The 18,411-nt window shown below is 60.4% G+C and overlaps 1 protein-coding gene across 3 annotated transcripts in view; it reads right to left on the reverse strand.

Moving 5' to 3' along the window:
• Positions 1 to 953: 953 nt before the first annotated feature.
• Positions 954 to 18,411, reverse strand: part of DAGLA (diacylglycerol lipase alpha) — a 66,459-nt gene continuing 49,001 nt past the window's right edge. For all 3 annotated transcript variants that reach the window (XM_070360478.1, XM_070360480.1, XM_070360479.1), the window contains exons 10-20: positions 12,564 to 12,717; positions 11,949 to 12,032; positions 11,750 to 11,827; positions 11,174 to 11,254; positions 10,003 to 10,145; positions 9,374 to 9,442; positions 8,958 to 9,030; positions 7,586 to 7,782; positions 6,747 to 6,876; positions 6,032 to 6,219; positions 954 to 4,422 (exon numbers count right to left, since the gene is read on the reverse strand). In XM_070360478.1, coding sequence (XP_070216579.1) covers positions 3,468 to 4,422; positions 6,032 to 6,219; positions 6,747 to 6,876; positions 7,586 to 7,782; positions 8,958 to 9,030; positions 9,374 to 9,442; positions 10,003 to 10,145; positions 11,174 to 11,254; positions 11,750 to 11,827; positions 11,949 to 12,032; positions 12,564 to 12,717 — 2,152 coding nt within the window. In that variant the 3' untranslated portion in view covers positions 954 to 3,467. The remainder of the gene's footprint in view (positions 4,423 to 6,031; positions 6,220 to 6,746; positions 6,877 to 7,585; positions 7,783 to 8,957; positions 9,031 to 9,373; positions 9,443 to 10,002; positions 10,146 to 11,173; positions 11,255 to 11,749; positions 11,828 to 11,948; positions 12,033 to 12,563; positions 12,718 to 18,411) is intronic.

An 18,411-nucleotide genomic window follows, 5' to 3' on the forward strand; every position in this document is an offset into this window, starting at 1 on the left:
GGTCAGCGTTTGGGCGGCACTGGTGCAGGTCCCCTCGGACTGGCTGGAGAAACAGCGCCATCTGCTGTGTGGAGGAGGCAGACCTGGGCACCGGGCTTGCAGGAGGCCTGGCCGCCTGCCCACCCTGGCCTTGCAGCCGCTCCTCAGGCCTCACTGGCCTGGGCCAGGCTGGAAGGGGGTCCCTGGGCCTGACCAGGTCTTTTGCACCCTCCCTAGGGACGGTGGGCTAGGAGGTCTCCATGATGGTAGACCCCGAGTTCCGGTCTGAGTGCTGCCAAGACAGGCTTCCCTGGTGGCTCAGACAGTAAAGAACTTGCCTGCAATGTGGGAGACCTGGGTTTGATCCCTGGGTCAGGAAGATCCTCTGGAGAAGGGAATGGCTACCCACTTGCTTGGAGAATCCCATGGACAGGGGAGCCTGGCAGGCTACAGTCCATGGCATCACAGAGTCAGACATGACTGAGCGACTAGACACTTTCACAGGGAAGCCCTCAGCAAAGACTTCCAGTGGCCCCTGCATTCCAGTGCTACCCCGATCGGGAGTTTCAGTGCTCTCACCAACCAGTCACCTCCTACCCTTGGCTTCCAGCAGTCAGGGTCGGGGGAAGGGCAGGCATTGTCAGACCTGCCTGGTTCCCCATCCTCTCTGGTCTTGGGCCGTTTCCTTACCCTCTCTGGGTCCCAGACTCCTCAGGGGCAAGAAAGGGCCCTAATGAGGTCAGACAGATCCCCTGGCACATGTCTGACACAGGCAGGGCCCAACAAGGAGCTGCCCCCATTCAAACAGGGCTTCAAGGGTTTTCTGGTCTCTCACTGCGAGTCCAAGGGTGGTCCTGGACCAGGGCACTGACAGTGGTGACAGCTGACCTCGGTTGGCGGGTCCTCTCCTGCCACTCTGCCACTGAGATCCACCCCCACCCAACCTGCGGGGAAGAGAGGTCACTCCAGGCAGCCAGTGTGCTTCTACATCCAGTTTATACACAGCTCTATACAATATACAGAAACCTTTATATACAGATATATTTATAGAATAAGCTATATTAATTTGTCTCTTTTTTACAGCAATATTAGTTTGGATCTTTCATACATTAGGTACAAAAAAAGTCATGGGAGGATGGCACGAACAGTGCATGAGTGTCTGTGGGGCCCAGCTCTCACTATGATTGCATATGGAGGTCGCCCAGGCCCCTGGGAGGACGGGCCGGTGCCGTCCAGGAGACCTTGTGCTGCGGGTCTGGGGGACAGAGTGGGGGTCGGTCTGAGCCGAGCTGGGCTGAGGGGGGTGGCTCAGACCCCCCCGAGTGTGGTGCGTGGAGGAAGGGAGACACACGCAGCAGGCCCATCCTCCAGGGGCGAGGTGGGGAGGGGTGGGCTGACCCGGGGGCGTCCAGGGCTGAGTCCGAGCCTGCCCCAGCCCCAAGCCTGCAACCCTGTGCGGCTGCAGCCTTGGGGGTGGGGAGCCTGTCCCTGATGGCTCAGTCCTGGGCATGGGTGGGCACCACGCCCCCTCAGAAGTCCCAGGCCCACCCTGGTGGAGGAGGAATTAAAAGGCCAGATGCCAAGCCCCCCTGCTATTGGCTAGGGTGCTAGTTGGAACTTTACTCTGATTTATGATTTGTCTTTTTTTTTTTTTTTAAACTCTAAGAGCCACTGATTCCATCTTGCTTCTGTGCGGGGTGGGGGTGGGGGGGGGCAGTCAGCAGGGGCAGGAGATTGATGGTGGGTGAAGGAGACTGATGAGGGTGGGAGTCACAGAGGGTAAGGGAGGCCCAGCTCCCAGGTCTCTGTCCCCACGTGGCAGGGTGGGCAGGGGTCCCAGATACCAGTGATCGTGAGATGGGGGTCTTGGTGAGGGAAGCCCTAGGCGACCCAGGGAGGCCGTGGGTGGGCCCAGAGTAGGGGGGACCATGCCTCCGAGGAGATGAAGGCACAAGCAGGCGGTCAACGCCTCGGCACATGCCTGTCTTCCAAACCAGGGGTTGGAGTGGCCGGCGAGACGAGAGGGATGATGTGTCAGAAGCTAAGCTCATCCCGTGGCCCCTGCTGCATGGCGCCTCTCGTGTTCGCTGCCTGTTGTTTCGGCAGGCCAGGGTGGGGGGCAGCAGGCAGGGCGGGGAGGGTGGGGAGGGCGCCCCAGCCACCCCTGACCCTGTCCTCAGGGACGGCGCACACTCATGCACATGCACACACACGCCCCCACCCCAGCATGCACCACCCCCCTGCTGGGCCTCCAGGGATAGGCAGGGTCTCCACCCCATCCCCCATGCTTCCCCAACCTAGCAGGGAAGGAGCCCCTCCAGTGGAGGCTGTGCAGGCCTCAGGCTAAGCCCCTGGCCCTCCCAGGTCTCTAGCCAGGTCCCACAATACCCTACTCTTGGCCCCACTTCCTGACAACAGGACATGGCAGGTGGGAGAGGAGAGAGCCCAGCTCCCAGGAGAGAGCCCAGGGCGAGGGGCAAGGAGTGGGAGCTGCGGGGAGCGGAGGCTTGTTTGGTTTCAGATCCCAGGGCCTGGGGTGCCGAGGCCTGGGGGAGGTGATTAAAAGGGGTGGGGGGTTGGTGGGGCCTTCCTTCTGCCCAGGGCACTGGCTCTGCAGCCAGGGCTTGTCATACCTGTGCCCTCCACCCTTTGAGTGGCCAGGATCCTGGGGGTAGAAGGCAGACCAGGAAGGAACGGGCTGGCGGGGCAGGCAGGCCTGGGTACCCGGGACCCATCAACAGAGGGATCACCATGAGGGACATCAAGCAGAGATGGATGGGCCACCTCCAGGCCCCATGGCTGCCTTAGGCCCTGTGGAGGCTGGCCCCTGCCTGCTTAAAAAGGGGCAGCTGAACACGTGATTGCAAGGGCGAGGGGGGCTTGTAAGCCCAGGACACATCCTGAGCCCAGCCCAGCAGCTTCTGTAAACATACACGGCACTGCGGGCCACCTTGCGGGGGGTGGTTTACCCCCATGGGGCTGGCCAGCAGGCACCAGATCTCAGGGTGGCCAGGGCAGATGCCAGCCTGGACCACAGATGAGAATATGTGGGGAGGGGGCCGCTCTCCATCTCGGCCCTGGGAGAGCAGCCAGAGGGCAGTGATGGGGAGTCAGCATACTCATGGCCTGTCCCAGAATAGGGGGTGCCAGGATGCCCCTGTTAGAGGGCAGTCAGGCTGGGAGGGCAGAGTGCGGCCCTGGCCCCCGCTTTGGCAGGCTGTCCCTGCAGCCTCCTCCCTGCTCCACGGCCCTCCCTGTCATTCCCTATCTGGAGGGCCCAGATCCCAGCTGCCTTGGCTCTGGGGGGGTCCTAAGCTGAGGTAGGGAGGCGGACCCCCCAGCTCAGCAGCAGTGCTCAACGCCTGAGGCGACACTGGCCTGGGAGGGGCCTCTCCCCAAAGCTGCCCGGCCCGAGAGGCAGCCACCAGGAGCCCGAAGGAGCCACCTGCTCTGCCCGGGCCACGGTCGGTAGCCACTCCTGGGTGCTGCTAGCGTGCCGAGATGACCAGGTCGTCCTGCTTGGTGGGGCTGGCCCCACAGCCAGCCGGGGTAGAAGTCCGGACCTTGTCCACTGCCAGGCACTCCTGGCTGCTGAGGCCCGTGGGAGTCAGGTCCATGAGCTCGCCCGAGGAGCTGAGTGGGAAGGAGGGTGACAGCGAGATGCCCGAGGAGGGGTCGGCTGAGCCAGCGAAGAGCCGTGGGGGCTTGGGCACCAGATTGGGCTCGAACTGGGCTCGGAGCAGGATCTCCTGCTGGCTGGGGGACTTGGGGCCCTCCGCGTAGTCGCTGGTGGGGCTCTCCGGCACCACCATGCAGTAGAGGTCCTGGAAGGAACTGCTCTTGCTGTCCAAGTTGAAGAGGCTGTCGATGAACTCGGCGAACTCCAGCACCTGCGGGCTGGGTGAGTCCCCCAGGCGCCCCTCCTGCAGCGCCAGCTCTCCGCTGCGGGGGGCTGCCCCTCCGCCCCCTTCCTCCGGCTCCTCATTGGCCGCCGCGCTGGGGGGCCGCTCGGGGGTGACGCCCCCGCTGCCCAGGGCGGCCTCCAAGGGCTGCGTGTCCTGCGAGTGCTTGGACAGGCTGTCGGCTGCCAGCAGCTCGGTGCGCGAACTCAGGGATGGGTTCTCCTCGGGGATGGCCGGGTCGATGTAGAAGAGGTGGCCCTCGTCGCGCTCCAGCACGGCGTGGAGGCTAGGCGAGCCGCGGATGCTACGGAAGCCGGAGGAACGGCGCGAGTCGAAGCTGTACAGAGACTCCGTGTCCGACAGACTCTCCATGGTGGCCAGCGGCGCCCGCCGCGCCTGCAGCTCAGCTGCCAGCCGCTCCTGGGTAGACAGCAGCAGCAGCTCTACCGGGTCCTGGCGGGCAGCTGAGGCCGCGGCCACTGGGGAGAGCAGCCGCCCCTCGGAGAAGCCCTCCAGGCTCATCTCAGATTGGGACTTGCTCCTGCAGGGGGGTGCAGGGAAGGGTGAGACTCAGAGGGGCGGGGAGACCCACCCCCAGCTCCTCTGGCTGGAGGGAACTTGGGGAGGGGAGGAGGGGAAGGTAGTTGAACGGTCTGGGGACAGGGAACCCTCATTTTTAAAACCAGCTCAGGAGACCCCAAGATAGAAGGCAGGAGGGTGGATGCAGGGCCGAGCAGGGCAGCGGTGGTGGTGGAGGGGCACTGGTACAGGTCTCATTGTGCCGACCAGGAGACTGAGGCCCAGAGAGACTGGCTGCCCCGGGGCCCTGGAGGCAGAGGTGAAGGAGAGGGAAGGAAGGAGGGAAGGCAGGGAGGGAGGCGACACAGCTGAGAGCCGCATCCACCGGGTCCAGCGCCCTCCGAGCCAGCACCCAGAGGGGGTCCCTTCCGAGCTGCTGTCACTTCCTTCCTCACCCTGGGGTCCCTCCTACCTCTCCCAGGGGGTGTAGCCCTTTGCTGGATGGGGCCCTGGAGCCCCGGGCTCCGCACACCGGCCTGCAGGGAGTGACTGAAGGACCAGCGATGGGGAGGCAGCAGCTACTGTGGCTGCACAGACACTGGCTCCCCCATCTGGTCAGCAGCAGGGAGAGAGGTCCAGGTGTGCCCACCAAGGGCTGGGAAGCCGCCAGCACCCTTCTCAACAGCCTTGGAGCCAGATTTGTCACCTGGACCCAGGACCTGGGAAGGAAGGGTCCCAGAGAGGAAGGAGGAGCCCCACCCGCCTCAAGAGCTACTGCCTCAGAGCCCCCAAAGAGTGTGCATGAAAGCGGGGGGTGTGTGTGCACACCTCTGTTTCTGTGTGCAGCATGCATACCAGGCAGTTGCATATCAGCCGGTCCAGGTATCTGAGTGGCTGGGTCTGGGCATAGTGCATCCCTCATTTACATGCATGGCTGCCTGTGCAAGTGTAGCCCTGTGTACATAGAAGTGTGTTGGCTGTCTTGATGTGTCCTGTATGTAAGTCTGTCTGTATGCAGCTTTGTACACTCAGAGCTACTATCTGTGAACACAAGTATATACAAATGTAAGTTTTAATACATGATGCAAAGAGCAGACTCACTGAAAAAGACCCTGATGCTGGGAAAGATCGAAGGCAGGAGGAGAGGGGGACGACAGAAGATGAGATGGTCGGATGGCATCACTGACTCAATGGACATGAGTTTGAGCAAACTCCAGGAGGTGGGAAAGGACAGGGAAGTCTGGCATGCTCCAGTCCAGGGAGTCACAAAGAGTCGGACACGACTGAGTGACTGAACAACAACAAATGTGTGTGTTTCTGTGTAAGTGCACGGGTGTCCACCTGTTTGGGTCTAAATGGCCAATGAGTGAATCTGTGTTTGTGACCAGGGGTGAATGCATCCCTAGACACCCACTGGTTCATGTGGGCTTCAGTGGTGGCAGGCTGAGGGGCAGTAGGGGGCAGAGCAGGAGCGACCCCAAACAGGGGGCAATCCTTCCTATGCACACGGACAGAGCTGTGTGAACATACGAGGGCCCAGGGTGTGTATACAAAGGTCCACAAGCATTCACGCTCTGAAGGCACACTTGGGGCCCCTGCACGCACTCTCTGGGGTGGGGGACAGCACTGACCTGATGCTGCTGTTCCGGTGGTCTGCAGCGGGCAGCTCCAGGGCCAGGCCAGCAGGCACGGGTGGCCCCGTGGGCAGCGGCTGCTGCTGGAAGATGAGCTCGGGGGTTAGGTCCACCTCTGTGGGGCTCACCATGACCTTTGCAGCGGACAGCAGGGCAGTCTTCCCCTTGTTGTAGTTCTCCAGCACCTGGGGATGGGACGGAGAAGCAGGCAGTGGCTGAGGGGTGACAATCACGTGTGGACGCAGGGTGGCAGGCCAGGCCTCTCAGGCCCAACAGACCTTCATGGGGTCAGCTGGGCCCACTATCCTTCCTACCAGTTCCCCGCTCCTCCAGGAAGGCCAGGGACGGGCCCTATGATGTAGCTTCACCCCACAAATGGGCCAGATTGGAGCATCCCTGTGGTCGGCCGTTCCATGGCCGGGAGATGGCCAAGGCAGCCCCTGCTTGGCTGTGTATCCACCCAGCGCCAGGTGGCTTCGGGGTTTCTGAGCCCAGCCTGCTTCAGGGACAGGTCCTCACGAATCTTCTAGACCCTCCCACCCCAGGACCACACGGTGGTGTAGACAGAGCCGGGTGTGCGGGCCAGGACACGAAGGGGCTCCCTGGCCCACTGGGTGTCCAGGGAGTGCACGCTTCTGAGTGTTGTCGCCCCCTTGTGTGTGATGTGGGGACGGACCCGGCCAGCGTGGGGTGGGGGTGGGCCGCAGCTCACCTTGTTGAGCCCCTCCATGACCACGTAGGGGAGGTGCTCGTGCAGCATGGCCGGCGAGATGATCACCTCGTTGAAGGCCTTGTTGTCGCCCCAGATGGCGAAGTACGTGGGCTCCTCCTGCTCGCAGCAGCTGAGGGGTACAGGGGCCAGAGGGAAGCAGGGGGCGCGGGGGGCAGCCTGGCCTTGGCCCCCAGGCCCCTGGCCCTGCTCTCGGCCCTGGGTGGATTTGGAGACCCTTGCCTGGCTGGGCCAGCTGGGCTGTGTCCCTGGGCTCCTCGCTCCCCACCCACGCCAGGAACATCTTTGCCAAACGGAGCCAGAGAGGCTGACCTGGGGCCTCAGTCCTGACCCTCACAGAGTCTTTGATCAGTTGTGGTCTCAGCCATTCCTGCTCCACCCCTGGGGCAGGGTCCCAGCTCACAGCCCAGCCCTCTGAGAGAGTGGAGTGGGGGGAGCGAGGTGGGAGAAGTCTCTCTGATGCCCCCCTTCCTCTTCTCTCTCCTGCCCCCACCAGCTGACTGCCAGCTGATCCCAGCAGTGACGCCAACTGACAGCTGAGGTGTGGGCCAGCCAGGGCATTTGCTTTTAAATGGATGCAAGTGGGGAGAGCTGTCCTGGGGGAACACCAGGGAAGAGCTGATGCTGGGGGCATGGGCTGGCCAGTCATTCCATGTCCAGGGCCCAAGGCTGGGGCAGCCCCATGGTGGGGGCCCTGGCCCATCACTGCCCAGCCTTTGCCCCCTGCCCTGAGGGTGACCGAGTGAAGGTCGGCCCATCCCCTGCCCCCCTGCCCCGGCCGCTGCCGCCTCCCAGTGGCCTGGGTCACAGGCAGCACCTACCAGCACTGCTCCGCTGGGTGATTGTGGACCACGTGGATGATGCGGCCGGGGGGGTAGAGGGGAGTGCTGGCTGACAGGGCGATGGTCAGGTCGCTGGGATGAGTCCAGAGCCGCGTGCTGGCCAGGGTGGTCACCTCCACCTCCTCGGGCAGCTCTGACTTGGGGATGCATTTGGTGGCCCCCACAATGATTCGCCACTGTGGGGACAAGGGGAGAGGCAGGGTCAAGGCTGAGCAGCGCCAGCCAGCTGGGGAAGTGCTCAGAAGGAGGGTTTACAGGTGACGGGGGAGCTGGGAGGGGGCAGGGGAAGGGCAGCGCCCACTGAAGAGGCAGAGGCTAGAGTGCTTGGCGGCCACGATGGCCAAAAGGTGCCAGGGACAGCTGGCATGGGATGGCTGAATTTTGGGGCTGCAAGACCAGTCAACCCCTTGTGGAGCGACGGGAAACAGGCCCAGCGAAGGAAGGGGACTTGCTCTAAGCTGTAAGTCAGAGGCAGAACAGACCCTGAAGCTCAGGCCAGCTGCACCCACTCGGCCAGGTCAGCGTCGGGTCCCCCACACTGCCTCCTGGGCCAGACGAGTGCCTGGGAGGGGCAGCTCCACATCCTGGAAGCAGGCTCCTCCTAAGGCTCTGCTGCCTGCCCACCCTAGCACCTGGGACCTGGCCCAGCGCCCTGCCTGCCAGAGGGTCCTGGGCACCAAGGCTGGGCTGAGAAGGTGAGTGGAGTGAGGGCCTGCCTGCCTGCCCTGGGGTGCCTGGCCACAGCCTGCCCACCTTTGGCTTAGCACATTGAATGCCAGCTTGCTACAGGAGAAGCCCCCAGTGTCCTGCCCTACACGGGCCTGAGTGGGGGTTAGGAAGGGCTGGCCCTCTCCTCTCAGCTGCAGGCAAAAGCAGAACTCACCGCCCCCAGGTCCCCTCTGCGGGTGAACTCCGGCCTCCCTGAGCCTGGGGGATCGCGGTGGGCTTTGGAGGAGGACTTCCGGTCACACGGGACCACTAAACCTAGGGACTGCTTTGGCCTGACTGTATAGGTGGCTCTGGGCCCAGGGGCTAGGACTCAGGAGTCCTCAGCTCCAGTCCTGACTGTGTTACAACTGGCTTTGAGAGCAAAAGCGAGCCCCTTGCCCACTGTGGGGCTCAGTTTCTGCATCTGCACAAGGACAGGCAGCGGGCAGCTGGGGGCAGCTGAGGGCAGCGTGGAGATGCTGAGAGTCTATGAGCCTGAGGTCCCCAAGACACCAATCACACCCTAGTCTGGCCTCCCGCAGCGGGGGCCTCCTGTGCTTTGTGCTGAGAGGGGGTGGCCAGGAGGAGGTCGGGGAGACTAGAGCCCTGGGTGCCCAGGCAGGAGAGAGGGGAGCGAGCTCACTTTGGGCTTGGTGCTTCGCTGCAGGACATCCAGGAGCTGTCTGCGGAAGCCTTCCAGCTGGGAGAGGCCGATCCTGGGGGAGGGACCAAGACAGAACATCAGCCAGGGCCGGCCAGGGATGGGGAGGTGGGGGTGAGGGGCAGCTGCAGCCCCAGGATCAAGGAGACCTGTCCATCAGGGTCACGGGGCGGGCGGAGGAGGGCCTGCAGCTCAGCAGGGCCCAGCCAGGAAGTGGGCCCAGGAAGGGGGCAGAGCAGGCAGGGCCCACCTTGTCCTCTCACCCTGGACACGAGTGGCGGGGGTTCTGGGGTCCCTCGAAGAGGTGGGAATCTCAATGAGAAAGACGGGCCACCTGGGTGAGGGCCTGAGGGGGAGGACAGCCCAGACCAGGCCAGTGGAGAGAGGGACTGACTTGCCTGGGAACAAGGTCTTTGCCCAGAACCACAGCAGTCACAAACTCCTTGGAGTACTCCATGGCATCCTCGCTGCAAGGGAAGCCAAGGGGGCGCTAAGGCAGGGGAGGGGTGCGGTGTGTTCCCCGGGGTAGGGGGGCGGTCTGCTCCAGCATTCCTGAGCCAGTTTCTTGACTTGAGACCCTCTGGGGGGAGACTTCCCTGGTGGTCCAGTGGCTAGGGCTCCACGCTCCCAAGGCAGGGGGGCCTGGGTTCGATCCCTGGTCAGGGAACTAGATCCGACATGCGGCAACTAAAAGATCTCGCAGGCCGCAAGGAAGAGCAAAGACCTCCAGTGCCACAGCTAAGACCTGGCACGGCCAAATAAAGAAATTAAAAAAAAAAAGACCCCCGTGGGGAGTAGGGCTGGGGTCCCTGCCCCGCCTACTCTGTCAGCAAGGCTTTGCTGGGGCTGGATCCCAGGGTGGGCCTGGCATTTGACAGAGCGCCCGCTTCCACGCTGCAGGCCGTCCCCAGGTTCCCTGATGACCAGATGCCAGCCTGCCCAGTGTAGCCCCCGGCCCAAGCCAGCACCCCCCACCGCCCACCCTTGGCCCCACCAGCCCCAGCCAAGCGCCCCCTGGACCGCTTACCTCAGCAGGCCCCCTGGGGGGGAGTAGGCAAAGCACTTGAGGGTTGGGTACTGGGGTCTCAGGAGGAAGGAGAGGATGGCGGCGGTGCCCGCGCCCAGGGAGTGGCCGACCACAATCAGGCCGTAGTGTTTGGTTCCGCGGCCCTGGGGGCGGAGAGCAGCCCTGAGAGCCCTGCCCTGCTGCCTGCCAAGCTCACCCCAGGGAGGCAGAGGGCGCTTCCCAGAGTGCTGGGATCACATCTGTGCTGTGTTGGGCAGAGGAAGAACCAAGCTAGACACCCATGGAGCAACTTCTTAGAGAGACTATTTAACAAACTCCTACTCATCCTTCAAAACCTTGCACAGAGGAGAAGCCCTTCCTGATTTTCTAGGAGAGGCTAACTTCCTCCAAGACATTGCGTCTGTACATGGGATTGTTGCTGTCGTTCAGTCAGTTAAGCTGTGTCTGACTCTTTGCAACCCCATGGACTGTAGCCCACCAGGCTCCTCTATCCATGAGGTTTCCTAGGCAAGAATACTGGAGTGGGTAGCCATTTCCTTCTCCAGGGGATCTTCCTGACCCAGAGATTGAATCTGGGTTCATTGGCAGGTGGATCCTTTACCGCTGAGCCACCAGGGAAGCCTGCACTCGGGACAGACCTTTGTATGAGTGATTATGCTCTATTATGGCCATGTGGTCACCTGCTCCCATCCCCGGGCCCCAACAGCTGCACCAGGTCTCCTGAGCCCAGGGACGGCTTGGCTTTGGGAAGGACAATTGGGAGCCCCTCGGGAGCCGCCTGCCTGCACAGGGAGGGGTGGGCAGTGGGCTGGGCTCAGGTCAACCCAACCACAGCAGTGCCCCTTCTATCTGCTCTGCAATCGCATTCTGTGTTCTTGCTGCTCAGCATCTCAGAAGCCCGGGACCTGAGCCACCTTTGTGCCTCGGATGCCTGGCACCATAATGCAGGTGGGGCCGAGCAGAGGTGTCCAAGAGGAGCTGGTACCAAAGAAGAAAGGGCCAGAGCGGGTGGGAGGGACTGAGCAGCGAGGAGAGGGCTGGGGGCCTGCGATGGAAGGAGAGTATCCGAGTCCAGCTTGTAGCGGTGGGGTGGGGAGGGCGCCATCATTCACCCATTCTGTCCCCAGCCTGTCGCCTTGCGGGAGGGCTTGCGGCATGAAAAACCCCTCACCAGGTCTCGCCCGAAGGCCTGGGACAGGACCATCTCCTGCTCCAGCTTCTTCTTGATATACTCGGCCGAGAGGACCATCCCCTGGGTGAGGAGGAACAGAGATGGGTGTCACTATCATGGGGAGGCACGGGGGCCCGTCAGGGACCAATGAGACCAGTGATGGGAAGCTCAGCAACCCTGTCCCACCCGCGTCCCCCTTGGGTCCTCAGGACAACCTGGAGGGGGGCTGGGGGTGCTGGTGGATACTTGGTCACGTCATTCCCATTTCACAGATGAGAAAACTGAGGCCCAGAGGGATTGTGGGTCTAAGAGGAACCAGTGAGATCCCTTCTCCGTTGCCTCCTTGAGCTCTCTCTTGTGGGACAGGGTCTGGGCTGCGCAGGGCTGTGGGGGTCCTGGCAGGTGGCGGGCAGTGGACCTTCCAGACTGATCCACACGCTCTGACCGTCTCTCTCTTGGTGAGAGGAGCGACTCCGGAGGAGCCCCTGCCCCAACCACGGGCCAGACGTGCCTGCTGGCAGCAGAGTGGAGAAACCTGGGGGCCACTGGGGGCCCATGAGAGCGGGTGGGGGGTACCTTGTGTCCCAGCCAGGTGCCGTGGTGGCCCTCCACGGGGAGGCGCTCGGCGTCACCGGTCAGGTCTGTCAGGGCGTCCTGGAGGGCAGGGAGGACAGTGAGGCATGGGACTGAGAACAGGGAGAAGGAGGTGGGCTTCTTCTTCACAGCCCCGGGGCTGTGAGGGGCCGGGGCCGGGCGGGGCCGCTGGGCGGCGTACCTTGGGGGACAGGGTTCCCCGGATGCTGATCACCACCTTCTTCTTGTCGTGGTCCACCGCCACGTAGAAGGGGGTTTCATAGACCTGGCAGGAGGGCAGCTCGTGAGCCTCAGTGGCCCTGTGCTGGGGCCGGACGCGGGGCAGTGACGGAGCAGGTCCCCTTCGGGGCCTAACTCTGGCTCCACCGGCCCCTGAGCCCCTGAGGCCTGGGGTCACAGTAGGTCCCTCCCAGCCCAGCACCCAGCCTGCCCTGCCCTCCCAACTCCGCTGACTCAGGCGCCCTGAGTACCACGTCCTGCCTGCCCAGTCCAAGAGGCTGCCCTCTCCCCTCCCCAGTGCCTCTCCATGTCCCTCAATTCCTTCCCCCAAAGGCTGGAGCCAGGAAGACCCAACAGCAGGTGCAGGGCTGGGGTCCACGTCCTAGCTCCAGAGTGAGCACAGGCCAGGATGTGGGGAGAAGGAGGCGGCCCAGCTCTGGTTTGCCCACCTAGGGGAGCCATGCCAGCCAGGCCGAGGGCTCCTGCCACCGAGGGGGCCCCCGCCCTGCCTGCCCCCTGCAGCTTGCGCAGGACCCAGGCTGTGGGGAGGCTGCGCACCAGCCCGCCGGACCCTCACCGCGTCGTGGCAGGACGTGTAGACGATGTCCACCGCGGTCATGTTCTCGTCCAGGAAGTGGCGTCGAATGGCGATGGCGTTGCAGCCGCAGCAGTTGTCTTCCTCGATGGTGACTCCAGGGGCGAAGCGGGGCCGGGCGGGGCACAAGCAGCACCTGGGCGGGTGGCAGAGGGCTCAGAGCCCGGGCCCCTAATGGAGCCACGGTCTCCCCCATCCTTTGGGGAACCTGTTCTTGCAGCCAGCCCCACGCCTTCTCTGAAAGCCTCTCTTGCAAAGCTCTCCAGCCCATTCCCCCATCCTTGCCTTATTCGGCCTCTTGACAACATGTGACCCGGGGGTCTCTCCCGCCCCCTTTTACTCTCTCCATTCGGCGGGAGGCACCCCCTCTCCTGGACTGCTTCTCCTCACCCGTGTCTTCTCACTGAGACCAGAGGTCAGCCCCGGACCTCCTCTTCTTTCTAATGACATGAGCTCCTGAGGCCTCACCCACTCTTGGGCTTTAAATACCACCTGAGTGCTAAAAAGCCCCCCAGAACCGCTCGCATTCAACCGCCTATGAAAACCCTCCTCCCAGATGTCCCCCAGGATTGCAGTCCTCTCAGCCCCAGATCCCAAGGGCCTAGCCCCCTGTGCTTCAACAGTCCCCCACACCCACCCCTGAGCGTTCAGCCCACACTTAGAGCCAGCGGGTCCTCAACCCACCTCATATCCCATATCATCAGTCAGCACATCCATCAGCTGTGCCTTCAAATTCACATCTAGATGCCAAATGCTTTCCGTTTCTTGCCTCCCACCCCGCCGCCCTGCTCCAAGCCACCTTATCCCTGCCTCCCTGCCTCAGAGTGTCACAGGGGCTCCTGAATGGTCCTTCTCACTCACAGCCGCCCCTTACGTTCTCAGCCAGTGACCTTTTATGATAAAAGATGAGGCGGCATCGCTGTGGCTCAGTGGTAAAGAATCTGCCTGCCAATGCAGGAGACATGGGTTCGATCCCTGGTCTGGGAAGATTCCGCATGCCTTGGACCAACTAAGCCCATGAGCCGCAACTATTGAGCCTGTGCTCTAGAGCCCAGGAATTGCAACTATCGAGCCCACCCTCTGCAACAAGAGAAGCCACTGCAGTAAGAAGCCTGCATACGGCAAGGAAGAGTAGCCCCCACTCTCCACAGCTACAGAAAAGCCCGTGCAGCAACTAAAACCCAGCACAGCCAAAAATAAATCAATAAAATTATTTTTTAAAAAAGATATAAGATGAGCCACATCACTGCACTCAACACCTTCCAATGCTGCCCTTCCTGCCCGGTGTAAACACCAGAGTCCGAGCAAGCACCAAGGGCCCAGCTCCATCTGGCTCTGTTCTCTGGCCTGTTGCCTCCCATTCCTCTTGGAGGCACTGGGGATACATTCCTGCCTCAGCATCTCTGCACTGCTGTTCCCTCTGCCTGGAACATTCTCCTCCTGGATACTGTGTGGCTGGATCCCTCACTTCTTGAGGCCTCTGCGCAGTTTATACTGCTTTGAAATCTTCTTGGGGCCACCTCATATGACAGCTAGCCCCTGCCCAGTGTTCCCCAGTTTGACCACACAGTCAGCTCAATTTTTCTCCAAAATACTCCTGTGCTCCAAAGCGCTGCATTTCATGTCTGTGCCTCCCCAGCACCAAAAACACAGTTGTTGCTCAGTTGTTCAGTCGTGTCTGACTCTTTTCGAGCCCATGAACTACAGCATGCCAGGCTTCCCTGTCCTTCACAATCTCTCGGAGTTTGCTCAAACTCATGTCCATTGAGTCGATGATACCATCCAACCATCTCATCCTCTGTTGCCCCTTTCTCCTCCTACCCTCCTCAGTCTTTCCCAGCATCAGAGTGTTTTCCAATGAGTTGGCTCTTCGCACCAGGTGGCCAAAGTATTGGAGCTTCAGCTTCAGCAGCATTCCTTCCAATGAATATACAGAGCTGATTTCCTTTAGGAGTGACTAGTTTGATCTCCTTGCAGTCCATGGGACTCTCAAGAGTCTTCTCCAACACCACAGTTCAAAAGCATCAGTTCTTCGGCACTCAGCCTTCTTTATGGTCGAACTCTCACATCCATACGTGACCACCGGGAAAACCATAGTCAAAGCTATGGACCTTTGTCGGCAAAGTGATATCTCTGCTTTGTACTACTCTTCCTAGGTTTGTATAGCTCTTTTTCTAAGGAGCAAGTGCCTTTTAATTTCATGGCTGCAGTCACAGTCCGTAGTGATTTTGGAGCCGAAGAAAATAAAGTTTGTCACTATTTCCATTTTTCCCCCATCTATTTGCCATGAAGTGATGGAACCAGATGCCATGATCTTAGTTTTTTGAATGTTGAGTTTTAAGCCAGCTTTTCCACCCTCCTCTTTAACCTTCATCAATAGGCCCTTTAGTTCCTCTTTGCTTTGTGCCATAAGGGTGGTATCATTTGCATATCTGAGGTTACTGATATTTCTCCTGGCAATCTTGATTCCAGCTTGCACTTCATCCAGCCCGGCATTTTGCATGATGTACTCAGCATATAAGTTAAATAAACAGGGTGACAATACATAGCCTTGACATACTCCTTTCCAAATCTGGAACCAGTCCATTGTTCCATGTCCGGTTCTAACTGTTGCTTCTTGACCTGCATACAGGTTTCTTAGGAGGCAGGTAGGGTGGTCTGCTATTCCCATCTCTTGAAGAATTTTCCACAGATTATCCACATAATCAAAGGCTTTAGTGTAGTCAATGAAGCAGAAGTAAATTTTTGGGGGGATTCTCTTGCTTTTTCTATGATCCAGAAGATGTTGGCAATTTGATCTCTGGTTCCTCTGCCCTTTCAAATCCAGCTTGTACATCTGGAATTTCTCAGTTTACACACTGTTGAAGCCTAGTTTGAATGTTTTTGAGCATTACCTTGGTAGCATGTGAAATAAATGCAATAGTGGGATAGTTTGAACATTCTTTGGCATTGCCCAAAACACAGTAGGCTCCCCCAAAATGAATGGGTGAGCTGCTGAGCAGGGCACCCAGCCTGGGTGCAGTTACCCCTTCCGCCACCAGAGGGAGCTAGCGCCCAACATATGGGGCTCAGGGACCCAGAAAGCATGTGACCCAAATCTGCCTGCTTTCCTATTGCTGTTCAGTCGCTCAGTTGTGTCTGACTCTTTGCGACCCCATGGACTGCAGCATGCCAGGCTTCCCTGTCCTTCACCATCTCCTGGAACTTGCTCAAACTCATGTCCATCAAGTTGGTGATGCCATCCAACCATCTCATCCTCTGTCGTCCACTTCTCCTGCCTTCAATCCTGCCCAGCGTCAAGGTCTTCTCTAATGAGTTGGCTCTTTGTATCAGGTGGCCAAAGTATTGGAGCTTCAGCATCAGTCCTTCCACCGAATAGTCAGGGTTGATTTCCTTTAGGATTGACTGGTTTGATCTCCTTGCAGTCCAAGGGACTCTCCAGAGTCTTCTCCAACACCACAGTTCAAAAGCATCAATTCTTCAGTGCTCAGCCTTTTTTATGGTCCAACGCTCACATCCACACAAGACTACTGGAAAAACCATAGCTTTGACTAGATGGACCTTTGTTGGCAAAGTAATGTCTCTACTTTTTAATATGCTGTCTAGGTTTGTCATAGCTTTTCTTCCAAGAAGCAAGCGTTTTTGATGTCATGGCTGCAGCCACCATCTGCTTTCCTGATTTGACGGCTAAGATTTTACTAAGAATCCTAGATTTAGGTGATACGGAGAGGTCTGTCTTTTCTGCAGCAGCCCCTGAGGGACTGATGCAGACCTCCCAATGGAAAGAGGCCTCCATGGGAAAACCCAGGGTCAAGCCACGTCTTGGAAGCGACTGGGCCTGGGGTGGGCAACCACCTCCATTTACTCCGTGAGACCCCTCCCCTCTCCCCTGCCACTGCTGGCCCAAGTGGACACAGCTCTAGGTCTGTGGGCCAGGCTCTCGTTTTCAGGCAGCTATCAGCCCTCTCCAACTTCAGCCTGGCCCTCCAGCACCGAGCATGTGACGGCCACAGCGTGGCCTGGGGAGACAGAGACCCTGGCTGGAATCCTTGCTCTGGTGGCCCTTCCTGACTGCAATGCCCTGGGGGGGACAGGCGCCAATAGCTACTTCACAAGGTTGGGGTGAGATCAGAGGCCCAAGATGCAGAAAGAGCCTGGCACACGGTACGCACCAGAGAGGGCAGCCCCCGAGTCAGTGATCTGGGGGCCTGGGGAACCACAAGAGCGGCAGGGCCAGCAGCCTGGGAGGGAAGGCCCATGGCACCTTTGAGGCCAGCACTCCCGCCTAGAGGAGGCTGGGTGCTGAGGGGCTCAGAGGCCATGGGAGCCCTGAGCAGTTGCTTGGCCTTTGTCAGGGCCTCTCCTGCCCACAGGAGACCAACCACCAGACGTCCAGGGCAGGGCTGGGGCTGAATGGGGGTGTCCCCAGGGTTGGGGGGTGCATACGCAGGCCTGGCTTGCCATGCTTTGCATGGTTTGGGAAAACCACTCCAGATGACAGGCCTTGGCCTGAGGCAGGTGGGTAGTCCTTCATCTAGCCCGTGCTGGGAACCTGGGCTGCTGCGGACAGGCTGGGCTCGGAGAAGGGAGCCTGACCCTCTGGGCTGTAGGCTGGGAGTTCAGGCCCGCCTCTTCTCCACCTTCCAGCACCCGGCTCTTCTCAGCAGGGACCCAGCTGGGCCCTCCCGGGTCTGAGGTCTTTCTGCTGCCTCTTCTGGCGGCTCTGACAAGCTGATATGAATGCAGCCTTGCCCCTGTTGGCAGAGCGCCTCAGATGCCCAGACCGCCAGGGACACCGCCGCCCCCCCCCACCGCCCCCGTCCCGGATCCTGCCCCAGCAGGAGAGGTCTGCCTGTGCAAATGACGTCCCTGCCCTGCCAGTGAGTAATGGAGCAGGGCTGTGGGAGCCCAGGTCTCAGGACCCCTGGAGCCGGGCTCATTCCGAGGACCTCTCAGTGGCCACAGGGGCTCCAAGGATGCTGCCTGTGGGCTGGCAGAGACAGGGAGGGGCGTGGGGTACCCTGGTCGGCTCTATCAGTCACTGGGGGATGGTGACGACAACCCAGAGAGCCCCCCGGCTTTCTGGGAAAGGACACTGAAGGAGGGGGTGGCTGCCATGGGCCCTGAGGGAAGGGGTGTGGTGGACAGAAGCTGCCCGCCCAACATGCCAGCCTGTCTGAAACAGGGAACCTCGGCAACCATCCTCCTTCTGTCAGGCTTGGGCAGAAGGTGGAGATGCCAGAGAAGGGGAGGGGCCCTCACGGAGCTGAGCCCTCCTCTGGCCCACTTAGGAAGGCAGAGTCCACTCCGGCCGCCCCCTGCAGTTGGCCGAGGGCGGCACCCAGCTGAGGTCTTGCCAATTCCTTGTGAAGAGGATTGGAGCCGTTCACAAAGGGCCTTCTTGCTGCCTTTCCAGAGGCTTCTTTGGATTGGGCCTCTACCCAGAAAGGCCTTTCTTCCAGAAAGGCAGAGCACAGGAGGGGAGTTGGGGGAAGGGAGGGTGTGGGCAGAGGGGAGTGGTCAAGAGGGGTGGGGAGGGAGATGGGGGGTAGGGGGAAGGAAGTGGCCTGCCAGCCAGATGCTGGGTTCATTTCAGCCTCTCAGAACAGCTCCAGGAGGTATGTGTTTCAATCCCCATTTCACAGATAAGCAAACTGAGGCTTGCAGAGGTGTGCTGACTTGCCTGACTCTGAAAGTGACAAAGTATGGGTTCAACCCACAAAGTGTGATTCCAAAACCCCAGCCAGGATAACACAGAACCAGAAAGGTCCTGGCCCAGAGATGGTGCAGAGGAGCAGCATGCCTGACTCTGAAAGTGACAAAGTAAGGG

The sequence above is a fragment of the Bos mutus genome, chromosome 22 (genome assembly GCF_027580195.1).
Source record: "Bos mutus isolate GX-2022 chromosome 22, NWIPB_WYAK_1.1, whole genome shotgun sequence".
Taxonomy (NCBI): domain Eukaryota; kingdom Metazoa; phylum Chordata; class Mammalia; order Artiodactyla; family Bovidae; genus Bos; species Bos mutus.